Source organism: Drosophila elegans, unplaced genomic scaffold, assembly GCF_018152505.1.
Source record: "Drosophila elegans isolate 14027-0461.03 unplaced genomic scaffold, ASM1815250v1 contig_149, whole genome shotgun sequence".
NCBI lineage: Eukaryota > Metazoa > Arthropoda > Insecta > Diptera > Drosophilidae > Drosophila > Drosophila elegans.
Window position 1 is genome coordinate 19,005,512 of NW_024545513.1, and position 21,289 is coordinate 19,026,800.

General features: G+C 36.1%; 3 protein-coding genes across 18 annotated transcripts in view; 1 reads left to right on the forward strand and 2 right to left on the reverse strand.

Moving 5' to 3' along the window:
• The window catches only part of LOC108138520 (zinc metalloproteinase-disintegrin-like batroxstatin-2), a 30,521-nt gene extending 17,148 nt beyond the window's left edge, over positions 1–13,373 (forward strand). For 3 of the 16 annotated variants that reach the window (XM_017260768.2, XM_017260770.2, XM_017260769.2), the window contains exons 19-24: positions 812–950; positions 5,539–5,697; positions 6,272–6,333; positions 8,881–9,685; positions 10,839–11,201; positions 12,121–13,372. In XM_017260768.2, the coding sequence (XP_017116257.1) occupies positions 812–950; positions 5,539–5,697; positions 6,272–6,333; positions 8,881–9,685; positions 10,839–11,201; positions 12,121–12,733 (2,141 nt within the window). In that variant the 3' untranslated portion in view covers positions 12,734–13,372. Of the gene's footprint in view, positions 1–811; positions 951–5,538; positions 5,698–6,271; positions 6,334–8,880; positions 9,686–10,403; positions 10,435–10,838; positions 11,202–12,120 lie in introns of those variants that run through there. The other 13 variants (XM_041708257.1, XM_041708259.1, XM_017260774.2 and 10 more) reach the window with 10 other exon arrangements.
• A 1,368-nt stretch (positions 13,374–14,741) lies between these two features.
• On the reverse strand, positions 14,742–15,420 carry LOC108138522. Its single transcript, XM_017260782.1, has 2 exons — positions 15,089–15,420; positions 14,742–14,971 (listed from the first exon to the last, which is right to left on the reverse strand). Exons 1-2 carry the CDS (start codon positions 15,356–15,358, stop codon positions 14,765–14,767), a joined length of 477 nt encoding a protein of 158 aa, XP_017116271.1. The 5' UTR covers positions 15,359–15,420; the 3' UTR covers positions 14,742–14,764.
• A 1,234-nt stretch (positions 15,421–16,654) lies between these two features.
• Positions 16,655–21,045, reverse strand: LOC108138591 (sex determination protein fruitless). The gene is made up of 3 exons (XM_017260882.2): positions 20,565–21,045; positions 18,173–19,142; positions 16,655–17,731 (listed from the first exon to the last, which is right to left on the reverse strand). Exons 2-3 carry the CDS (start codon positions 19,042–19,044, stop codon positions 17,068–17,070), a joined length of 1,536 nt encoding a protein of 511 aa, XP_017116371.1. The 5' UTR covers positions 19,045–19,142; positions 20,565–21,045; the 3' UTR covers positions 16,655–17,067.
• Between the last annotated feature and the right edge of the window lie 244 nt (positions 21,046–21,289).

The following is a 21,289-nucleotide window of genomic DNA, read 5'->3' on the forward strand; positions in this document are numbered from 1 at the left end:
TCGTATATATCCAATTAATATTCAAAATTAGAAATACATTTAAAACAGTTTACACTTTCATCTACGCTAGCCAATTTAAGATCTTATAGCTAACACTTGGTTTCGGCTCGTTTAAAATGTGGTTTTAGGTTAATATCGAAAGCTCCCCATTAGTGGTAATTGCACAAATAAGATTACCATTGTCATAGAAAAGCAAACAAAAAGAAAAACTTAAATTTAAGCAATTGTGAGAATCATTTTTCTGTTTTTTGCCAATTCGAATTCGATTTGGCATTCCGAAAGAATTTCTCAATGAGAACACATACTACCATGTATGCATGTTGTCGTTGTTATAAGTTTATTTTTTATGTATTAATATTAATTAAGAGAAAATAATTTAAAAATATAAAACAGTAAAAATCAAAAAGATCCCTTTAAACATGTGTGAGATGCCTATTATATCATATTTCCCCCAATGCAACAAAACTTTGTATTTCCTTGTTTTTTCGGCTGACTCACAACCCAACTGCAATAATGAAATGAATAACTACGAAATATCGTCTTCGAAAAATTCGTTAACCACCTGGCGTATCGCTACGTAACCGTAACCCAAACAAAAATATCATGCAATATAACGAAATGAAATGAAATGCAAATGAAACCCAAATGTATTACTCCACTATACGAACACTCGAACAAACTGCACTCCACTCCACTCCACTCTACTCCACTTTACTCCACAAAAATGAAATACATATGGGCACATGAAAATGAAAACGAAAATGAAAATGAAAATGAAAATGAAAAACTTGGCTAAAAATGTCTCGTATAGAGAACTACCACGGCTCAAATACAGTGTTCCTAGTCGGTGTTCTAATGTCAGTTGTAGGGTTCGTTTTTATAACATTCACCTTGATGGCATTGTGCTACAGGTCAGTTGTAGTACATAGAAACTTCTCCCTGTGTCTAAGGTTAGTTGAAAAGAAGTAATGAAAAAGCCAGCTTTAAATACAAATACAAATTACAACCACAAAAAGAACAAGCAAAAAGTAACATAAAAGTATTTTTAAAACTTAAAAAACACTTGCAAATGCAAATATGAAAAAACTTTAGTAAATTTGTTTATTTTGTTTCGCATTTTGATAAATTTGTCTGTGTCGTTGCATTTAAACCATTGTCATTGTTCGTTTTTGTTAAGCTTCATGTAAAAAAAAACCACCCAAGCGTACTTACTTCTTCAATGTAATAATTAAAATCTTTAAGCAGTATCGTATGCAGGATAAGGTAAATTATTCTATTTATTGTCTTTTAATTAATTTTTTGATTTATTCTGGCCTAATTCGATATTAGTCTGCGTACGCAACTGCTTACTCACAATTGCACATCTGTATACATTTTATTATATTTATAATTCGTACACTCATAAAAATATTTTTCTAAATTTTAGAAATATCGCCTTTAACTTGTGGCATCAAATTCTGTCGTTTGTAATTGAATTTAGATATCATTTTTTAACAGTAATTTAACAAAAAACTTTTTCAATTCAGTGGAAAACAAATATAGTTTTTTAGGCGATTGCAATAATAACTTTTTAAGATTTTAATAATCGTATTTAAAAATAAGAGAACTTTTTATTAATTTAACTGACATGGCACTTTTATTAGAAAGTCGCTTTTTAATGTAGGAGAATAATTTAAATCAATAAAATAATTTTTTTTATTTCATTGTCATTTCTTTTCTAAATAACGGCCTATGAAATTATTTCAAAAAATTGCATTACGTGTCTTAACGTTAATTTCATGGCGTTTACTAATAATAATTAATTGTATTTTTATTGAGTAACAAGGTTTCTGTTTTAAGAAAGAAATGACTTTAGAAATATAAAACAATTTGATTGAATTTTACAGAAGTTACAGGTACTACAATCTTACACTTTTGGTACGCTTTTAATAAAGTTGCATTTTCACTGATAATATGTAGCAAAGGTCGACAAAAGTAATCTTTTTTAAATAATTCACATTTTTTAAAAAATGTACAGAAAAATGATTTGTTGAAAGTGAATATATAAATACGTATTATCATTGAAAAAACAAGGAAGAACGTTATAATCGAGTTCCGCGACTGGAAATGCCCACTAGTCACTGTCCTGTTTCAAAGAGTTTCAAAAGCTGACGTTATTTAATCTCAGTCCATAGATAGTCACTTAAACAGAAAAACTGAGGAAAAGTGGTCAGCATAATTTGACCAAAATTTGTGTATGCAGTTTATGAGTTCTTAAAGTCCATAATCAATTTTGTCTTTTACTTGGGGAAGCTGCTCACTATGAAAAGTTAGCGAAAAAACCCTAAGTTGGATATAAAAAGCGACTTAGGATCGCGGTATCTATTCTAGTTATGCAAGTTCAACTTATGGAGACAAAATGGTATGAAATATAGTCGCTAAACGGTATTGCCACTCACATTGGATCAAGTCATTGAAGTTCGACTGTTGTCCTTAGAAAAGCTTTATATAATATGTATATTTTCCCCAGCTCTCTCTTTCTCATTACCTGCAAATCCCTTTGTGCTACATTCATTTGATCTTCTAATTTTTCAGGCAACTTTTAAGTAGCTCCATTTGCATTCCATGTTATGCAATAAACTACGAGCAAATGGAGTAGCTATGAAAGAGGTTTTTTGATCAATCCTGAAGATCAACGATTGGCTTCTTCATGAAATAATTGTCCATCTAAGCCCGTAAGATGCAACGTGATTGAACGGCTAATACCTTCCAATAAATTGTCTTGACAATCCAACCAAAAAATATTAACTTTTAATTTAGTTTTTTGTTTTTTTTTTTCTTGTCGGAAAAGAAAGATTAGATACATTAACAAATTTAATAGTTCTACTATTTCATATTTTTAGTGAACATATTCCATTACTTATATCCTTTAGTTAGTCACTGATTCTGGCCTTAAATCTTATAGTTTTTGAGTCAAAGCACACAATTTGAGAGCGGCTATACAAAGGATTGCCATTTGTGTATGTTATCGTTGTCGTCAGGACGGCGGTGAACTCGTTGACGTTTTTCATTACTACTTTTGTTCAGTTTAGTCTGTCCAGCACTATAATCTCATGCCAAACTATATCCATAAATATGTATAACCAACCAATCAACCAACCAACCAACCAACTAACCAACTAACCAACTAACTAATCAACCAATCAACAAGTAAAATAATGCTGTACCGTTTCTACCACCACCCATTATAAAAACATATACCCGCCGTATGAAGCACAGGGCATAATGACCTCTATACATTCCATCAGCCCCAATCGAACCAAACTATGTGATAGTGTATTCGTATAGCCCATAGCCCCGCTAACTTGCAGCCCAAAGCCAAGAGTAGAGATATGCCATGCGGGGTGCATCCGACAGATATATCTTTATCTTTTTTTTCCTGCCGCCAGTCCAGGCGAAAGCCTGCGATCCAGGGCGATCGATCAGATCAATATTTTGATTTCTCTTTGCGCTTAGGGCCCAACATAGATGAAACTGACTTTGAGCTATGGTGGTGCTTTCTGCAGAGTAAGCCTGCTGCGTTCCGAAAAAAAGCCGTCTTTATGAATGCGAATGCGAATACGAATACAATGTACACACATAAAGCATTTATGTTTTGTTTGTGTAATATGGTATGAACATTGGGATCAATGAAACAAGCACCGATACGGATACACATACAGATTACAGATACGGACACATTTACAGAAACAGATACAGATACAGATACAGATACAGAACATCTTCAAATGGAACAACACACGAACAGTAACAAGAACAGATACAGATTGTAGTACAGAAACAGATACAGATACAGATACAGATACAATATGCAAACCGAATACACTTATATTACTACTATTACTACTGTCAAAAAATATAAAAAAAATTGCAAACACTCAAAGTACAAAATAACGTAATAGGAAAACCAATGCTACCGATCATTCCCGGTTAAACATTTCGACATAAAAACTTTTCGTGCATGCACAAACATCCGCTAAGAATGTACGTTTTACACTTTAAAAACGGAGTTTGTTAAAAACCTTTTGGTGGCTTTTCAATACTTTAACGAATTTATCAAATTTCAATTTAAATTAATTATATTTTAAAATCCAAATTATTACCGCTAACGGTGCAATCTCAATTGAAGAATTTGCAAAACATTCGTGGACATTATTACAAGTTTAAGATGCACTACGCCTAGTTGCATGTTTCTTAAATTTTGTTTTTCGGGGCTAGTTTTTTATTCCTTCCTGGTTACGCATGTGAATTAAAAAAAAAAAATCTTTTTAATACATTTTTCAATATTCCTTGAGTTCGCATTGAAAAAAATATTGAATTATTTAATTATAGTTTTGTATTATATTCTTAAAAAATTGTGTCAATTTTTTCAAAATCTGTGTATATAATCTTTGCCTATTCTTATGTCCAATTTTTTTGTTTATATAGTTGAATGGCTTTTGAAACTTTAAGTGTCAAAGAATATACACCCTTGCATTCAAAATAGTCCGACTTTTTTATTGCGGAGAAAATTGTATTCAGTTTATAAGTCTGTCCGTTTATACATATGTGTTTGGTACAACAAATGCATTTAAATTCCATTTTATTTACTAAGAATGTGATTTCATTAATATAATTTTAAATAATTTATGTTTGCAAAGGTATATGAATACTTCGGCTTGCCGACGTGAATTAGCTTTTTTCATTCTTTGTATGGCTTCAAACATGCATGAATGGGTGTAAATATATTTTGAAAGACCAGACATTTAAGTGTGTGTTCATTTTAACAAACAAGTATACAATTCATAACAAAATCTTATATTCAACCCAAAATGTTTATTCAAAATCTATGAGCATTTGATTAATTAAGACTCTCATTGCAACATTTCGTTTCCAAACAACAATCAACAACAACATCAATATAATGATCCAACAAAACAAAATCAACAAAAACCAAATTAAACCTATTCAAATCGGTATTTACTAATTTAAAAACGATCCTGATAAAACCTCTGCAATCAATACATATTTCAACGGACCCTTTTATACACACGCATGCACGTGCAATTGCATTATTAAAAAAAAATATTTATTAAATATTTAATAAAACCAAACCGGGTGCATGCGTGTGTATGGGGGACGTTTCTACCACATACTCTTCAAATAAACCATAAACATTGTTTATTTATTCATTAACCGAACCAAACTGAACCAAAACCAAAACAACTAAACCAAACCTAAAAACATATACAAACCTACGATCTATCCATCAACCACGCCTCCCGCTCCATAATTACAAAACACTTTGACGTAAAATTGATTTTGCTGCATAAACAAATAAAATAAATACGATAACTGACTTCATATATCTGTAAAACACGCATAACTTTACGCTTTAAATTATTACACATACTATATACATTGGAGTGTATGCAAAATCTATAATATATATAACGCATATAAATGAATAAACAACTACAACAACAACAATGCGGGTACCACCGATGGCCACATATATAGGCGCAAGACAACAACGCTAAAATACGATCCGCCCTACTCGAAGAAACCTATTGCAAAAAGTTACGGTGGAGCGGCGACGGCGCCCAATCATCATTCCGTTGAAGAAGTCTCCTTGGATGGATCCAGCAAGTTAGTCTATGCCAATCAGACTGGCTTCAGGTGCGTATAAGCCCTAGGAATCGGACAAGAGCGTACCGTAGACGATGCATCAGCAGGTCAAAGTGAACTATTTATTAGCATTCCACATATGAGTTCAAATACAAAAAAAAAAGAATATTAAAACCGTTTAGACCGTTTTTTTTAATTGTCCCCTGCAATCGAGAACTCTCTATTACAGCTGATGCATCGTTTATCGCTTGGCTACGCTGTTGGTAGACGATGCAGCAGCAGGTACAAAATAACTATTCAGCTGGTTTCCCCAAATGTATAAAAACGGGTACGGATTATAATGTTGTCCCCTCCATAAGGGAGTTTTCTACTGCAGCGTTTGCATCGTTTATAACCAGCTGTAGACGATGCATCACCAGGTCAAAACTAACTATTCAGTACCATTCATCATATGTATTTGAATATAAAACGGAATATGAAAACCGTTCAGGCCATTTTAAATTGTCCCCTGCATAAGAGAGTTTTCTACTGCAGCTGATGCATCGTTTATAACCGGCTGTTACCACTTGGCTACGCTCCTCCGATCGAGCCAGGTATGCCCCTACTTCATTATTATCATCCACAGGGACAAGGGAATTCATGGACGACGCTACACGACATGTGGCGAGGACGATCAGTCACATGCAGGTTAATACAATACAACTTATATATTTTACAATTATGTGCTTAGAATAGATTCACAAACAGAGTGCCTGAGAGGGGTGTCACAGAAACCTCTTTGATTCGAGCTCAAACTAAAAGCCCAATCTCGGTGTCACAGAAATCTACAAAAACAAATCTTGGCTGTAATAAAGTTTATTAATTTTCGGTGTTGAGATAATTTAATTGTAATAAATTCACCATTTTTTTCTTGTGACACCGGCGGACTTTAAGGAGCTTTTAAATTTCTCTTGAGATTTCAGTGAGATCCCCGATTACGAATTTAGAGTTGCATTTAAGACGAGGTTCCCGTTCTATGGCCTCAAGTATATTTTATTGAATTTGTTATTTAAAAGAATTCGAAAATGTGTTTTGGAGAATCAGTAGAACTTCCATAACTCAAACCACCATCTGCCAACATAAAAACTCGAGATACATAGAGTTCGAGTTGCCAAAATTATAATATTTTAAGATATAGTTATAACTTCTTTTATTCAAAGGTTCGGTCCATCGAATTCTTTCGTTGTCAGCTTGTGGTTGGAGTTATAAAAGATCGACTGTATATAAAATTAGAAAAAATTAAGTTGACAGCAGACAAATCCGCCCGGTCTCGTATATCTCGAGAACAATGTATATTAGATATCGAAATATCATTTATTCCAACATATTCGCAGTACCATAAGAATTCAAAATTGTTTCCCACCGCGAAGAACGGGAATCTCCCCTTAAGACACCATGTAATCGCATATTAATGAAAAATCGGATTGAAATAATTTGTATTCCCGCTTAACAGCTTAGATGCCTTCCATATTAACAAGCTAAATTTGAATAGAATACTAATTGATTAACGTTTACTGCTTGTACTCTTCAAAGCTTCTATTATTGCAGTTACAGTTTGACATTAATACTCTCAATAGCAATCATAAGTTTATTTTCAGCGAACATATGTTAATTATATATACGTGCACCCCCTAACAAGCTTCTTATGTCCTCTTTAAGCGACCTGAGTTCTCATATTTGCTTTTGTCGGGGCTTTTCTCAAACAAAGAAATCACTACATTTTGTGGAAATATTTTATTGTTTTTTAAACGTGCAGCCCGTATTTGACGGGTAAAAGGACATTTTCGGCCTTATACAGAATACAATATACTCTGAATTTTTTGAGAATTTTTTTTAAGACTAAACACGCCGCCGAAAATCGGGAAATTTTTCGCTTTTCTAGCATATCTCTCCCCTTAGGCAGGAACATTTTTTTTAACACAGCAGAAAGTTTTGAATATCTTCCTTTTTTCTTAGTAAACAACATAAGGCACTATGGGACTTGCTTAATTTTGACATGAGAGTTTATATACGTTGTTATTGGTATTGAATAATAATAATAAATAAATCATTGGATTAACTTTTACTGCGCTTAATAGATTATTTTGTTTATTATCTTATTTTATGTTGTCTAGTTTAAGGGACTTCACAAAAAAAAACTTTAGGAGAACCATCGATGGACACCAGTTAATCAAAAGTTTAGATCGAATTATTTTGTATTTTTATTCAAATACCCGAGTCGCCTTCAATCGTTACGAAATACCAAACACACTGCATTCCAGGGTCGCAATTTTAAATAATGTAATTTAAATCATACTTTAATATTTTAAATTTTTGTCAGGTAGAATGAGTGCAAGCTATACATTTTCTTGATCAGCATCAACAGCCGAATCAATGTAGTCATGTCATCAAAATTTCGATCAAAAATTACAACTTGTTTTCAAAATATAAAATTTGTTCTTTTTCTTTTGATTTTAATATTATTGATAAATATATCAGATTTATAAAAAGCATACCAATATTCTTATTTATTTGTGTTAGAAAAGTTTCTTATACAATATGTATATTTTTATACAAAAGCACTTAAAATTCTTGTTAAACATTTAGTAAAGTTAGTAAAACTTTTTGGAAATTGTATTTCGCAAGTTTGAAGTTTTAAAAGGTCCTGCTAAACAAAGCCTCGAACTTTTAATTTAATTATAGTTATTGTGAGTTCTCTGGAATTTCTTGTTTAACATTTATCAAGGAAAGGACCTATGTTTCCATCGACTCGCAATGGTGATGATGATCAGAAATGTATGCACTTAAATGAGGTCGAAATTTGCGCTAGGCCCAATATTCAAGCTACCACAAACAACTTTTTATATGGGAAAATGAATTCGGGAAACATTTTGTTAACTTAAATACTGGGCCTTAACTGGAGCGGCAGATTCGACGAAAATTAGGAAACGTTTTTGCAAGGCAACAAAAAAACACAAACAAATTAAAAGTCCAAGTCCAAAGTAAATATATTCGTTTTTCTTGTGCAATTAGGTATAAGTCCATCCACTATAATCGCTGTTTTGCAGTCTCTCTCGTGCCTTTCTCTACCAAATTTGTATATTCCTTTACATGCACATTGGAACTTAATACTAACTAACTTCAAACTTCCAACTTTCAACTTCAAACTTCAAACTCCAAACTTAATGCATTATTATTGGCTGCCCACACACACAGAGAAGGGTATATTAAAGAAGCACGGCTACGGTCTGGTGCACGGTGAGCAGCTAAAAGATAAATGGGGCGATGACAATCAGTCGGATAACCTCGAGCTTATAACCCAAGACGGCACCCTGGCCTCGACGAGCGGCGGGGCGGCGGCCTCGGAAGTGGAGCGGACCCTCAAATCGCTCAACGGCTATCATGAGGACATCCTGGAGGCGCTGCGCAATGCGGCCACCCATCGCGGCACCGGAACCGGCAACACGCCCGTCGGCAGTGGCAGCCTGAGCGAGGAGATGCTCCGCAAGACGCTGCAGGATTGCAGCAATTCCCAGCTTGGCTACTCTGCGGAGCAGTACAAACGGAATATCGGATCGAAGTCGAGCTCGCGGGAGAATATCTGCGACAATGCCGCCGTTCATGCCATCATTCTCGATGGCAGCGGAGGCGGCCTTGGCGGCATGGGTCTGGGATCGAGCGTGGGCGGAGGCGGAGGCGGCGGAGGCGGCGGTGGAGGATCGGCCACCATTTCGGGGGGTATACCGCATGGGAGCACACTGCTCCATCATCATCGGTCGCAGCATCAGTTGCACCAGCCGTCGACGATACCCTTGCAGCCGCAGCAGTTGGACGATGACGATGCCCCGTCGACGGGACCACTGCGTATACGCAATCTGGAGGACCTCATACGGCAGCTAGAGCATCACTCGTCGCGCCACATGAGTCCCAGTGGATCCGAGGATATACGCATGTCGGAAACAGAAGCCGATCGCCACTATAGATTAGAAAGTTCCGCAGCTTGTAGTGAGTCATCTCAAGGGTTAGTGTTATTTCTGCTTCAGATCTTAATCACCGTAACCTTTTTTTGCTATTGGTATACAACCGAGTCAGACAGCCTTAGCCCGAAAAGCCCTTCAATTGCTTATGTGTCCTGTCCTTCCAGTCCTATCCTGTCCATTCCTGTCCTGTCCTGTCCTCTCCATTCCTGTCCAGTCCTGTCCATTTACTAAATCTTTCATTTGTTTACACAACACTATAACTATATCAACATAAATGACTTAAAACTAACTGTGCTGCGATTTCTTAGATGTTTTTACACCTACATACATATCTGTATTGCGCTTTGTATAACATGGTATATAAAATGTAGGCAGTGCAGTTGCAGTTGTTGCTTCTCATTAACCGTATTCTTATAACTCAATCTATGGTAACAAATTCCAATTTCCAATTTACCTTCATATTACGTACGTATGTATATCGAAATCGTAGAGCAAGTGATTAATTAACCAAATATATTTGATGGCTTGAGAGTATCACATTTTCATAAAAAAAAAAAAAAAAAAAACTTGCGAAGCCAAAAGCTTCATTACCCATCTTAAAAGCATATACATAAACTCATGATGTTAATTTAAACAGAAAACTAAAAACTAAAACTGACCTACCATTTAAGGCATGAAAGCCACTGCTTGTTTTGTACTGCAGTATAATACATAAATGTAATTCAAGCCAATGCCAATTTATATTCGCATTTCTTGCAGGCTTCAGGCTGGAATACCTTGTGTGATAAAGGTTGGTTGCCACTCTAACTAACTCTAACCTAATACCATCTTGTGGTCTTATTTCTTAAGGGTCTCTTGACTTCACATCGTTTTCCTATTTACGTAATCACTTGCACATATTCTCTCACAAGCATTATACAGAATGCGATGACATTGCTCCTCATTTCTTCATGGCTATCGGTGGTCTCTGGTTTGGTCTCGGTCTCAGTTTCAGGCTCAGGCTTCAGTCCAACTCTCGTTTCAAGCCCACAAAAAAAAAAAATAGTCCCGAACCAACCAATCAACCAACCAATCAACCAACCAATCAACCAACCAACCAAACCAACCACCCACCAACTACCACCCACCCCATTAACTCCCATGCCACTAAATAATTTGATTATTTGCTTGCCTTTTTATCCTTATCGCCTATAGCTCCAATCAGCAAATACCACAATCTCAGAAAACCGCTACAATTCATGCGTCTTACAGCAGAAGCTGTCGTCCCCGTTCCGATGAGGAGTCGCGGTTCACATTCGGCGGCGGTGGACGCTACCGCCAGCCGGCATCTTCTGGACGACATGCGCCACACCAGTCCCATTCACCGCACGCATTCGGGCACCACACGCATCATTCCCATGCCCATGGACATGCCACGCACGGTCCGCACTCGTCGCACCACTCATCGCACACCCATTTGCAGCAGGACGACGAGGGCATCTACGAAACCGCCGACCACCACGAACGCAACGTGGTTGACGCTCGGCTAGACTGCCACGAGACACCAGATAGCGAAAGGTAAGTCCCCTGCGCCTCTATTTCTGTCTGTTTGTTCCATAGCCAGGCCATTACTGTCATTACTCCCGTTCGCGTGAGAGGCTGGTTGTAAACGGTGCATCAGCTGTGTGGCTGTAAACGGTGCAGACCACAAAGATTGAGCTAAGTGTCTAAATGTACTTACATACATATTTGATATTTTGAGAGGTTTTACATTTGTGAAATTGAATTCTGTGGCTGCTGATTCATCGTTTACCACCAGTTCGCCACAACAAAAGCCCAGCCACCCGTTTTGTAATTGTTTAGTTTATCATTTAGTTTAATCTCTAGCCCCGACCATTTTTATACCACTGCAGATCGAATTGTGTTCAGAAGAAAACAAAAGCTAAGCCAAGGGAATCCAATAAATCAAATTAAGTTATTGCCATAATAGACATTAATATCTCTAAGAGGTAATCTAGTCAAAAATGTACCTAATTAAAGTTTCTTTCAGTCAAATTAAGTTATTGCCATAAAGGACATTAATATCTCTAAGAGGTAAAAATGTACCTAATTAAAGTTTCTTTCAGTCAAAATAAGTTTTTGCCATAATTGACATTAATATCTCTAAGAGGTAAAAATTTACCCAATTAAAGTTTCTTTCAGTCGAATTAAGTTATTGCCATAACAGGCATTAATATCTCTAAGAGGTAAACTAGTCAAAAATGTACCTAATTAATAACTATAACATCTGCAAGGGATTAAAAACGTTTGGGCCAGTGATCTTTCGTTTCATTTACTTATTAGGCATCTTACCCAACCTGTCTGACAACCAATCCCAATCGAAATGCCAACCATAATCCAAATCCAAATCCAAATCCAAATCCAAACCCAAATCCCCGATGGCCTCCTTTTGTTCTTACCATGTACCGGTGTTCCTGCTACGATTATTATTTTCTAGTGATGACTTTATTCAAGCTCAACAACAGTTAGCCCGGTGGGCGAGTGAGGATGTGGTATCCGTCGTGGTATTGGACCAGCCGCCATCCGGTACAATGTCGGATTCCCAACCATACATCGACGTCGGACCCATTTCGGGGGCTATAACGAACAGCGTACTCCACCACCAGCATCCGCATCAGCACCACGGCGATCATCATCAATCCTCCGCAGCGGCAGCGGCGGCGGCGGCGGCGGCAGCGGCGACTTCAGCCAGCAATACCATAATGGCTTTGCCGGTCGTCCCAAATGGTATAAGTGTAAGTCAGAGGGACTATTATCCATCCCCACCCTCAACGGAAACGGAAAGCAGTGGAAGTGTTATCCAGCCGCCCATACGTCGCGCTTTGCAGTCGGCAGACACAGCGGCAATAAGTCAACATCAGCAACAGCAGCAGCAGCAGCAGCATCAGCAGCAGCTCCTTCAGCTGCCAATTTATCAGCAGCATCCGCATCAGCATCAGCATCAGCATCCGCATCAGCTTCAGCAGCAATCAGGCGATACCAGCAGCAGCAACAACAGTCAGTCCGAACAAATCATCGAGAATGGCTGCTACCCGGAATATAAGCATTGATGTTGAATCGCCATCAAGCATGTTTTAACCATCAGCATAAGTATTGGCATCAGGATTAGCATAAGGATCAGTATCTGGATCAGCATCTGGATCAGTATCTGGATCAGTATCTGGATTAGCATCAGCATTCACATCAGCATCCGCATTCGCATCCGCATCAGCATCAGCATATGCCACGCCCACTCACATGTGCCCGGAGCCAGCGCGCAGCTAGCTTTCTCTCTAATAAAGAAATTTGTATCGACCTTTATGATTACTTTAGCATAGTTCAATACGTTGCTCGTGTATAAGCACATAAATAAATGTAAGCTAAGTGTAGTTAAGTACCTACATACATATGTAAATGTGAAAAAAGAACTAGTTAACGTAAATGAGGGGAGAAGCAAAACAAAGAGAAAAAAACTTAACAAGCAACAAAAAATGTGTATTCTTATGTGTGAGTGGTAAATACATAGCCATACTTTATTCATAGATTAAAACATAAACAATTTATTAAGTGAGTAACATCCCAAATTGATATTCATAGTATTCGTGCATACGTATAAAGAAGATAAAGTTAAAGCTAAAGATAAAGATAAAGATAATGTTAATGATCTAGATAATGATTATGATTATGATAATGATTATGATTATGATAATGATAATGATAATGATAATGATAAAGATTAACAAAATAAAAATGAAAATAAAAAATTGGGAAATATTTACATATTTTTTTTTGCATACCTCGGACCAAGCAATGCCAACGTTCGAGTAGGAAAACTTTCAGAAAATAAAAAAAAATAAACAAACAAACACGCAGCTGTAAATATGAAAATTAATATTTATGCTAGTTAGTAAATTATACGATCCTTTGCAGGACGTGTAGAGAACTTGAACATTTCGATGGTCACGGATAAGCGGCAGGAAAAATACAATTGTGCACTGGGCCCAGCCCGGGCTTTAAAAACCCCCTTATTGGGGCAATCTTACACCGACTGATAGAAAATTTTGGGCTATATTGCCAGTTCTCGTTCAATAATCTTAAAAAAAAAAAAGAAAAACAAAACAAAACAAAACGCTATATACATAATTAAATAAATAATTCAAGAAAACGGAAAACGGAAAACATTAAATCGGAAAATATTAATATCTGTATGGTTAAAGTATGAATATGATCAACATAAAGTTAAGGACAATGCTAATGTTAATTTATCGGTTTTGAAACATCAGTAATATATCGTATTGTACCGTAAATTAAGCCATTTAGAATGAAACGTACGAATTAAATTATTTTCCAGCTTTACAAGATTATTTTTGTCTTAACTGGGGTCTGGCTTATGTATTTACCAGAGGGTTCGGGTTCAAATTTGGGTTCTCTACTTTAAGAAATGACTTCATTTCGGTTCAATGGGGTAAATAGTTTAAGGCTTATTTTTGGAATGCTTTCAGATGCGTAATGTAAGTATTTACGGAATTTCACTAACAGATGACAACCATTGCTTTGCTTATTAAAGAAAAATTCAAAAACCATATCAGAAGATGATGTTGATATTTGAAAAGTAAGTTCATAAATGATTGCTTTCAGTCTGGATCGTAATTGTTAAATTTAGTTTAAGAGGTTGAGCTTGCCTGATTCAATAAATTATGTCTTTGTTGCTATACATTTTTTATAGTTTAAAAAATATTTGTTTTCCCAATTAAAGCGCTCTTTACATTAATTTTATGGAACCAATTTTTTGACTATTTAATTAGGATTTTTTAAAGTATTCATTAAATTAATTTAATGAATTCGGAGCCAATTGTACGGATAAGATAATATCTTTTTCTATAAATTTGCCCTTAAACTATTGCTTATTATAAAAGTGGTCTACTTTGGAATTCTTTAGTTAAAAATACATTTAGAAAACACCTTTTCTGGCTCAGCATGCGGGCCAAATACAAGCTAAAATGGTATGCTTACGTTGATGGTTCTATCTTTCAAGGAGGAACATACATTTGGATGTAATTAAACAGAATAGCCAAGGAGTAAGGTGTATATAGTTAACTATTTTATTCGTCAGTTTTTTTCAGACTTGTCTTGTACTGCTGTTCCGTGACCATAACTCCGTCCATGTCGACAAATCGAGTATGAGTTCCGGCAGCGATAAATCGCTTGGCAGCCTGCATGTCCAGTCTTGGAGCCGCCAGTGAAGCGTTTATTTCCTTGTCACGGGCAAGTAATTCTTTGGCGCGTCCCAAATCGTGTAAAACTCCATGCTAAAATATGAAATAAATTAATATAATGTATAAGCATATTTCATAAAGAGTTTGAGGCAGTTTTACACGTTTATTGAATTAATTTTGTTATATATAAATTATAATTCTTACTCTTACCTTTGAAACATCGACACCCTGCAATTTCAAATTTATCCAAAACAATGTACTGGTTAAATACGCTAAATAACTATCCAATTTAATTTGGTCGTTTAGTGGTAACGTGCGATCCTCTTGTAGCGCGAGTGCTTTCTTCAGGTCAGCCTCCAAAACATCAATGGCACTGTAAAATGTTTTTAAAATCCCCTGCATATTTTTGTCCTCCTGCAGTTGTTTGTCCAGGAAGCCAAAAGGCAGCCCATTGGCATTGTCATTGTTTCCTTGGGACATTATTTACTGATATTTATAAATCTTGTTTTACAGCGTGGGAATATTTACGTCAAACGCCGAAGTGTGACCACCACATGTGCATAGAAAAATACTATCCAGCCCCCAAAAAGTTAGATGTTCTTTATAATGCCCCGTTTCCACTGGCGTAGCGTTAACTTTATAAAATCGCATTTAAATGCATTGACGCGAGTTTGTAATCGATTTCGAAAAAAAAAAGAATTGGCGTAAGCATATAAACGGGGTACTCCCTTAACGACTTTACCAAATTAAAGATTCAATCGCTTAGGAAATACCCAATATATATATATGCTATCAATTGATATTAAAAAAAAACTGTGGGTAGGAATTGAACCCAGGTAGCCAGCTTTGTATCAAGGTAAAATGCATCCTAATAAAAAGTGCACTCCCTGTACAACTTAGTATAACTTTATACCGATATTTAGTACAATTCATCTGAAAGGTACTTACTTTATTGCCCATGTATATAAATGATTTTATTACAATTTAAGGTTTTGTTTCTCCAAATTTTAATGATGGGACTGCCCGTGACCAGAGATAACTCAAGGAAATTTCGATAGATAAACATAATGGGATTTATTGAATAGGCTTACTTCTAGACTTAAATCTACAGCTTACAATAGAATACTCGTATTTTATTGCTCTTAATGGCTCCATAGCTTTCTCTGGATAACGTATCGCTCAGTAGAGACAAACATGCGTTTTCACGACTTTTTAGAGCATAGTTTTCCTTGACTTGCATCTTTAAGTTTCGATCTTTGTGATCTTAATAATTCCGGCACTTGGAATTCGATTTAAGAATTAGGACTTAACTTACCTTCCCCAACACTGTACCTTACACATTGGAGACCCCTTTTATGCAGGGTAGCCCAAATGGGTGCCTGATTCTGTTCTGTATTTAATACTATTCTCACAACGTCCAGCTTTTCTATAAAATAAAAAAATCATGCAACTCTACATCTCCTCAAAAATAAAAAAAAAAATGACTGGTTTTTGTATTAACTTATGCGCTATATTGAAAAAAATTTGGTTAGAAAACGTTTGACGTGGACTGCAGAACTACTTGCTGGTTTAAGCTGAACAGGATTTTGTAAACAATCATTACATGCCCTTTAAAAATCTGCATTGACTAAAACAGTTGAAAAGTATTTGACCCACTATACCACAAATAATATTTCGTAATAATTTTTTTTGTTATAAGCATATTGATAATGTCTTGATGACATTTGTTTTTATTATGAATTGTCATCTTATATTTTCAATCACACACAAACCTAGTTTAAGTTTCCAGGTTGATTTTATTTAGCTTTATAACAATACAGTAATTTCTTAGAGTACTGGGCGACAAAAAACAGATTTGAAATTTTTACGCAAGTTTTAGTCATAGTCCTTGTTAAATAGCGCTACTGTAATAGTTTCTGAAATATTTGATGACAAATTATGGTTGAACAGTAAGTATAAGGAACCAAGAATAAAATTATTAACTTCAAAAGGTAATAAAAAAAATCCAAGGAAAAAAATTATACAATGTTTTGTTGACTATGTTATGACTAAAGATCCCACACATCAGCTCGTGTATCCCAAAATTAAAAAAAAAGCAGCTTCCCAACCTTTAACTGCTTGAAAGACCCCCTCTTCATTATTATATATATATGTCTTACTAGTAGAGTACAGCTTAGCAATCTGCGTGGTTAGATCATGTGCAATTTTTGTTCGTTCAGTTTGAATTCCGCCGCATCACTATGGAGGTGAAAAGGCACGATATCCGCTGAGGTGGCCATGTCAAACGATGGTGACATGGATGTAGCCGTAGCAGTCGCTGGACTATTGCTACCGCTGGTATTCGTGATGCCGGCCTTTAGATGTAAGCTTTCCAAGGACATTTGATGGGACTGGGGATTATTTACGTTCGCTGGGACGGTTGAGAGTTTTCCTGAGTTTGTTGTGATAATTATGTTCCCAGCATGGGAAGCACCACGTCCACGTTTCCGTTTCGGTAGAATGCCTTTTCGCGCCATATAGAATCGAATGGTGGAGACGGGAATATTGAACATATTGCTGACAGTTTGGAATGTCTCGCCTTTCGAAACACATTTGGCCGCTTGTGCCAGCGATGCCTCTGAGCGTCGCACACGTTTGTATGAAGTATAGCCATCGATGGTATTGTGCATCATTCCAACGGAAGTGTTTGCAGATGTGTCGAGATCAGTGTCAAGGCTGACAGACAGACCGGATGTGCAGCCCACTCCTGCTGCAAAGCTGCCATCAATATTTTCATCGTGAGCGGCTACATAATTGTGGTCGTCCTCAACATTAGAGTCCAAATAATGCTGTTGCTGAAGCTGCAGTTGTATCCTGTAAAAGATAGATTATTAGGTTACACATACTGATTTTTAAAAATTTGTAATTGGATAGGTGAAATTTGAGTTGGATATCGTATTGTTGTTGATTTGTCTGGGTAAAAAGCTTCGTTTATCATAAATATTTACTCTAAATGCGCTTAGTCGGAAAATATTTATCAGGGGAAGAATATCTACTCAATTTTAGGAAGTAACTAATACTTTTTGTCGCTTGTATGCGTAGTGTTTGGCACAAGATCAGTATTATGTTATTTATTTATTACCGGATTTTACATGCAATAAATATAAAAAATATTAATAAACTTATTAAACACGTTGTGTTATAAAAACATATAAAATAAACAGTAAATATATAAAATAAAATAAATATAAATATACAAAAAGTGCAAAATAGCGGAACAGATAGAGTATAGTAGAGTAATATGCTAATACAAACCTCGACTGCTGAAGAGATAGTTGGGCGTTCGTTATGTTGCGTACGGCTGGCGGAGATACCTTGTAATCCTCAAAATCGTCCCTGTAGGCATTCCAATTGTTGGAGACCTCATCGGCGGAGTCATCTTCAGTGGCTGCATTCGAGTGGCTGGCCAAAACAACGGCAGGTGTTGTCTTAGATGGCTGTTGAGCATTGTTGCCATTTGTGTGAGGTCTCTGGCGCACATCCTGGATCTCTCGCTTCAGTACTATCGGCTGCTGCTGCTGCTGCTGCTGCTGATGCTGCTGCTGCTGGTTAACTGCTGACAGTGGAGCGGAGGAGTTGGTTATCGTTGAGGTGGTTGAGTTAGTGGCTGCATCATCTGTCTCGGCACCATCCACATGCTTATTGCTTCTCATGGCTGATCCTGAATCCTTGACCCCTCCACCTCCACCTGCACCTGCACCTCCACCACCACCTCCACATCCATCCAGACTCGCCTGATGAAGTTTCTTGTAATTTATCGTCGCTTCGGAACCGTACAGACCGCGGATCTGAAGTTGTTCGGCACAACGCAGTAACTGACCAAGTCCGGCTTGTGTGACATTAACCTCCCCCTTGTACATGAAGTCCACGAGTGCCTGAATCTCCCATAGCTTGATTTCCCGTGGCAATATAATCACGGGATGTTTGCACGGATGCTCGGCCAATATCGCCTCAAAGTAGGTGGAACACGCGGCCAGCACCAGACGATGGCAATGCAACTGGTGACCCTCGCAGGCCAGCGTCACATCGACGAATCTCTGGCCGGCCAAAAGCTGAGGAAATGCCGCTCCAATGCTGCCCAAATGGCTGTTCCAGCGCACACAAAATTCCTGATTGGCGGCGCTCATCGTAGTCAAACTCGTTGCCGTATTTTTTTCACAAAATTACACCGCGTGTATTATCTTTATTTAAAAATATGAGCATTAAGATTGGGTCCTTTTTTAGCCTGCAACAAATATAATATTTGTTATTATTTACAAATGTTATACAAAACATTACTTTTAATAAATTATTACATCTAATAAAAGTTCATTAAAAAGAGACTATTTTGAAAAGTACCTGCTAAACCAAAATCTTTTTGCAACATATCTATACAGCCAAAATATCTTGCAACATAATGTTCGTTACATGACGACAATAGTTTATAGTAAGATTTCCCGAAAATACTGACTAACATAAGGACATGCATGGATCGAATCAGATATTCGTGCTGATCGAGAATACATATATAATGTATATTAGGGGTTCCCCAAAATTCATTGGGGGTCGTCATGTAACAATATTATACAAAATAATATTAGAGTTTGGAGCAAGGACCTCTCAGATTAACATCGGTCCATATTTAAAGTCGGAAGTTATAGCTTATCATTTAAGATTTAATTGTGTTCAAAGAAAGAAGGTCTGCCTTTTTGACATAATAAAATAGAATATCCAATCTTTCTTTTGAACCCGGATGCTGATCGATCCGAAGATTGGCTAGTTGAACCCATTAAACTGGCTTTAATTTTGAATTATTTAGAAAAGAAAACAATGATTATTTATTATGTAGTGCACAAAAAAAAGTAAAGTGAAATAAATCTATATATATAATTTTTTTTTTTAAATTGTCTTTTTTGAAACCAGCTGAAGAAAAACGAATTTGTTTAACATTTAATTCCTTTTTCCATTAAGAGATTACAAAAGTATATATATATAAATCGAAATCGCTAATTCAACCAATAATTTTTTAATGTAATTTTTATTGTTATTAATGATTTTACAGGATAACCTTAAATTAATGTGGACTAACCAGCAATAAGACATGGTAAAATTCTCTTTGTTTAAACTGTATTTAATGGTGGGTTTTGGACAATAAGCTATCCCAATAGTTGGCGATTTCCCATCTTCGGATAAACAAAGTCTTGTGGCCCTAAGAATATGAAGGGATTTATATGAATTCAATATGGTAAAATATTTGTTTTAAAGCTATAACACTCACAACTTTATTGTTTCGTTTATGCTGAGAGAGACTGTATGTATGTACCTAAATATATATACATATATTTACGTGCTTGTGTCTATGCTTATTTACATGCGAATTTTATTATGTGAGTAAATAATGTCCTAAACGCTTTGCTAATTTGAACATGAAAAAACATAAGAATTAACATTTGCTCAGCACAAATGTACATACACACACACATACACACACAGACTCACACACACACAAATGTTTGCATAAAGGCAAGCATTTTGTACATACATATTCACTGATAATTTTGCACAATTTGAAATACATTAATGGTCTCTGCTGCTCCTTCTATATTTAGTAATAAGGATGTAAACATTCACAGGCGTATTATGCACACACATCCCTTTAAATACATACCTGTTTGCCAATGGGTTGAAACTTTTGCTGCTTTTCAGCGCTTTGAGTTACATAGATGGCGTGAAATCGACAATTTTATGTTAGGACTTGTGTCCTGTGCGCGTGAGCTATCAGCGCCCGAGACTTGTTTAAAAATACACTATTCTTGCAGCGGTCACAACACATACAAATATGTACATTGCCATTATCGAATGGTACTACTCGTTCTCCATCATGGCTTACTGTGCATCTCATTCAAATAGTTATTTTTTTTAATGTTTATTTAAACAAGTAATACTACATGCGCGCGTTTTAAATTTTTTTTTTTTCGGCTGCGTCCCTTATAGTTTTACATTCTGTTAAACAAACAATGGTCGATTTCAAGTGCTGAATTTGGTTTCTCCTAGCACTAATAGTATTCTTATATTTTAACGTTGTTTTCCAATTGCATTAAAACTACAGATTTAATATTGTCTTTCGCGCTGTCAACTTCTGTAGCAATCAATTGTTATTTAAACTAAGCGTTAGGCAATAAATTGTGGTATTTTGCACTTCCTCAGAATATCGTTTTTGAGTAAATGGACTGTTTTTACTGCATTTATACAACAACTTCATTGGCCATTTCAATTCAAATGGCATTTATTGCTCTATTAAAGATAATTTCGCTTTCTTTTGGCAAAAAATACTCTCTATTGTTAAAACGGGTTCTTAAAGTTGTTTACTTAAATTTTTATTTGCATTTTTGT